At 70.6% G+C, this 1,133-nt stretch overlaps 1 protein-coding gene and 1 long non-coding RNA gene across 2 annotated transcripts in view; both read left to right on the forward strand.

The window, feature by feature from the left end:
- Positions 1-768, forward strand: LOC112966886. Its single transcript, XR_003253771.1, has 3 exons — positions 1-83; positions 307-518; positions 619-768. It is a non-coding gene; the product is annotated as an uncharacterized LOC112966886 (long non-coding RNA).
- A 257-nt stretch (positions 769-1,025) lies between these two features.
- GPKOW (G-patch domain and KOW motifs) overlaps positions 1,026-1,133 on the forward strand; it is a gene marked incomplete at its 3' end in the record, with an annotated part of 3,483 nt that continues 3,375 nt past the window's right edge. Inside the window, exon 1 of the mRNA XM_026067442.1 lies at positions 1,026-1,085. Within this exon, the coding sequence (XP_025923227.1) occupies positions 1,026-1,085 (60 nt within the window). The remainder of the gene's footprint in view (positions 1,086-1,133) is intronic.

Genomic DNA, 1,133 nt, shown 5'->3' on the forward strand with positions numbered 1-1,133 from the left:
GGGCCGTGCGCGGAGCCCGGCGGGGACCGGGAGGCCGCCGAGCCCGACTTCCTCACGGCTGTGGAGGACCGTGAGCTGCTGAGGTGCGCAGTGCGCATGCGCGCTGGGGAGGGGTGGGGGAGCGGGTGCGCCGCGTGCTGGCGGGGAGGGTGAAGAGTCCGCGGTGCGCATGCGCGTTGCCTTTCTCAATGGGGCGAGGCCGTGAGGAGGGGGCGTGGCTTTAGGTGGGGCAAGGGCTGGGCGAATGGGGGCGTGTTGCTTGGGGGCGGGGCCATAGGCGGGACTAAATCTGACCCCGCCCTCCAGCGTGCGCCCAGCCCCGCCTCCCCCAAAGGAGCTGGTCATCCCCCTGATCCCGCCCTACCGGTGGAAGAACCCCGACGCCCCGCCCAGCGATGCAGACCCCGCCCCCAAGGATGCAGGCCCCGCCCCCAAGGGCGCAGGCCCCGCCTCCGCAGCGGACCCCCTCRACGGCCCCGTCTCGGTGGAGTCGCAGGCGGTGAGGGAGATCCTCGAGGGTGAGTGCGAGCGGGGGCCCAGGCGTCCAGGCTAGGGGGGGGCAGAGGGGGCCCAGGCATCCGGCTGAGCCTGCTGCCCCCCCTCCCCAACCCCCCGCAGAGACGCGTCAGGGCCAGGAGTGGGGCGAGGGGCCGCCCGGGCCCCCTCTCTCCATCCCCATCTCGCTGCAGGACCGGGACATCGCTTCGCGGCCCCAGCCTGTGAGTGATGCCGTGACCCCCCCCGGGGCCCATATCCTGCCCCCCCCAGACCCATAACCCCCCCCGAGACCCCTAACCTCCCCCCCGGGACCCATAACTTGCTATAGGGACCCTATAGCTTTATCTCGGACCCCTAAGTTCCCTGCACAGACCCTATACCACCCCGTGGGATCCCATAATGCTCCCCTGGGGCTTATGACTTCCCTGCAGAACCACCCAACCCCCCCCAGGACCCATAATGTCCCCGCTGGGACCCCGTAGTCCCCCCAGAGCCCCATAAGCCCTGCTGGGACCCATAACCTCCCCATGGGGAGTCCAGAAACCCCGTACCCCCCCTCGGGACCCCATAATGTCCCAGCAAAGACCGCGGGGACCCCGTAACTGCCCCCTTGGGCCTCATAACCCCCCCGGGAT

This window comes from Apteryx rowi, unplaced genomic scaffold, assembly GCF_003343035.1.
Source record: "Apteryx rowi isolate R43461 unplaced genomic scaffold, aptRow1 scaffold_2594, whole genome shotgun sequence".
NCBI classification, from domain to species: domain Eukaryota; kingdom Metazoa; phylum Chordata; class Aves; order Apterygiformes; family Apterygidae; genus Apteryx; species Apteryx rowi.